Source organism: Austrofundulus limnaeus, unplaced genomic scaffold (genome assembly GCF_001266775.1).
Source record: "Austrofundulus limnaeus strain Quisiro unplaced genomic scaffold, Austrofundulus_limnaeus-1.0 Scaffold13, whole genome shotgun sequence".
Classification (NCBI taxonomy): Eukaryota; Metazoa; Chordata; class Actinopteri; order Cyprinodontiformes; family Rivulidae; genus Austrofundulus; species Austrofundulus limnaeus.
In genome coordinates, this window is record NW_013952415.1 from 2,065,213 (window position 1) to 2,067,492 (window position 2,280).

Consider the following 2,280-nt stretch of genomic DNA (forward strand, 5'->3'; position numbering starts at 1 on the left):
AAAAACACTTTAAAATGATTTTCTTCTTATAAGTGTAAAAAATAAAATCAAAGACAAAGAAAATAAACAATAGAAAAGTTTTTTTTCACCAGGGTTACCTCTACAAAAATAATTGACATTTATGATGTGACCAACTGTTTAACTGTGATTTATTCCCTGACAAGAATCAAGATATTTTAAGAATGTTTGTTTTAACCATCTTAAATGAACTCAAACTCTAAACTTCATTTTATCTTATTGTAAATGAATAATAAACAAATCTCCTCTTGCTAAATGATGAAATAATAAATAAAAACTGTCTAAATCACCACTGAGATTAAAGTTTAAATGTTTTTTTTCCTCAGCTTTAATCTTGTTACTTTAAAGTAAAGAGCCTGAATGTATTTTTTCACAACTAATTATGTTCTGCAGCAAATTATCATTTTTTTCTGAGTTTATCCTTTTATAAGTGAAGTACAAACACTCAGTGTTCAAGCTAAATGGAGGCAGTCACATTTTACACACCTTACAGGTATTTACAGACATGTTTTCACTTCATAATGAAGTTGATGAAAGAAGCTGCAGGAAAAAGTTTGAGAAACTAAACTTTAAGTAGAGAACTGTCCCACTGACCTCATCATCTAACTCTGAAGTCTGCAACACTTTGGATGAACATCAGTAAAAAAGAGAAAATGCTTTTCTATATTCAGTATTTGCACAACCTTAAAAAGAGCACATGCATTCTCTCAGGGAATRCTAGGTCTTTTAAGGAAAATGTTTTTAGAGGTAAAATGTTGTGAAATGTTGAAAACTGGCTGAAAATGTTGCAGCCARTTCGACAGAAAACAGGAAACACTGAAAGATGCTGTTCTGGTTTGTGAGCAGCCAAACTGTTGCATATTTCAGAGCACGGCTGATTTTTTTCTGTAAGTACGTTGTTTTTTGTGTTCTCCTTCCTGTCACCTGTAATCGTGTTTGTGTGTCTGCACCTCTGACTTCACCTRTCCAATCACATCCATCAGGGAGGAGCGTTCTCTCTGCCGGCGGCGACCGCTCAGTCGGCGGGACGGTACACCTGCCACGCCTCCAACTCTGAAGGAAACGTGACGCTGGTGACCGACGTCAAGGTCAAAGGTCAGGCGTTTTCCACGTTCGGTCCGTCTGTCTTTAAAATCCGATTGTGTGTGTGGGTCTGAGTGGCTCAAAGAGGACGTGATTTACATTTCTGTTTCTTCGTCTTGCATCAGACAAAAGAGAAGTGGAAACCTAGACTGACGTGGATTCTTTCCTCTTTATTCTCATTTATTTTGTAACTAATGAATAGATTTTTAAAATCCTAAAACAAAACAAACATCCTCTCTAGTGTTTTATTTTGCTTACAGACTTGCTGTCATGAAAGGAAAGTGACCATACAGTTTCCAGTCTGTGTACTGATCTTCAAAGGATAATCACTGGCTGTGCATCTATAACTGATTCACTTCTAATTAAAGATARCCACCACAGTAAATCATCTCTAACAAACACAAAAATGGATGGATGTGCTCATGGATCCTGCTCCTTCCTGTATATTGACCTTTTGCAACTACGTCACCTGGAGGCGCCATGACGGATGTCCGAACCAAGGGAGGGGAGTGTTGAAGGCTTTGGTGTGGCATGAGGTTCAAAATTAAGACTATTGCACAATCAGTGGTTGCTACAAAGTTTTATTTTCAAGAAAGTTTGTCAGTGGGTGAGCAGCTTATCCATGCTAGTTGCTAGCCTCTCCAATGTAAACACCTGCTAATCCATGATAGTCACCAGAGCCTCCAATGCTAATGCCAGATTATCCACGCAAGTTGCTTGTTTTGTGTGTGAATAATATTTTTTTTGGTGGAAATTACAGATTTTAGAGACTTAAACAGTTAAAAGTCCAAAGAAGACATTTTAGCACCTTTTTAACAATTTTTACGGATAAATCTACTAAATAAGAGCAATACTAGGCTATCAGCTGTCTGMTTTTTGACTAGCCGTATAGGAGTACGACGAGTGGTCTGCCGTCTGAAATGCATGACTTTATGAGCAAAAGGTCAAAAATAGAGGAGCTGACCCAACGAAGCAGGCSACACTGTTTACATTATGAGACAGAAAAATGTAAAACAACACATCGAAATAAAAATACTTTTGGGGAAAAAACAATAAATACAGTACATAAGAGACAAATGCATCTACAAATAAAACAACCTCTCCATACATACTTACACACACACACACACACACACACACACACACACACACACACACACACACACACACACACACACA

General features: G+C 37.2%; 1 protein-coding gene across 3 annotated transcripts in view; it reads left to right on the forward strand.

Annotated features, from left to right (window-relative positions):
* Positions 1-2,280, forward strand: part of igsf9a (immunoglobulin superfamily, member 9a) — a 76,840-nt gene that overhangs the window by 33,215 nt on the left and 41,345 nt on the right. For all 3 annotated transcript variants that reach the window (XM_014002452.1, XM_014002451.1, XM_014002450.1), the window contains exon 6: positions 1,002-1,113. In XM_014002452.1, coding sequence (XP_013857906.1) covers positions 1,002-1,113 — 112 coding nt within the window. The remainder of the gene's footprint in view (positions 1-1,001; positions 1,114-2,280) is intronic.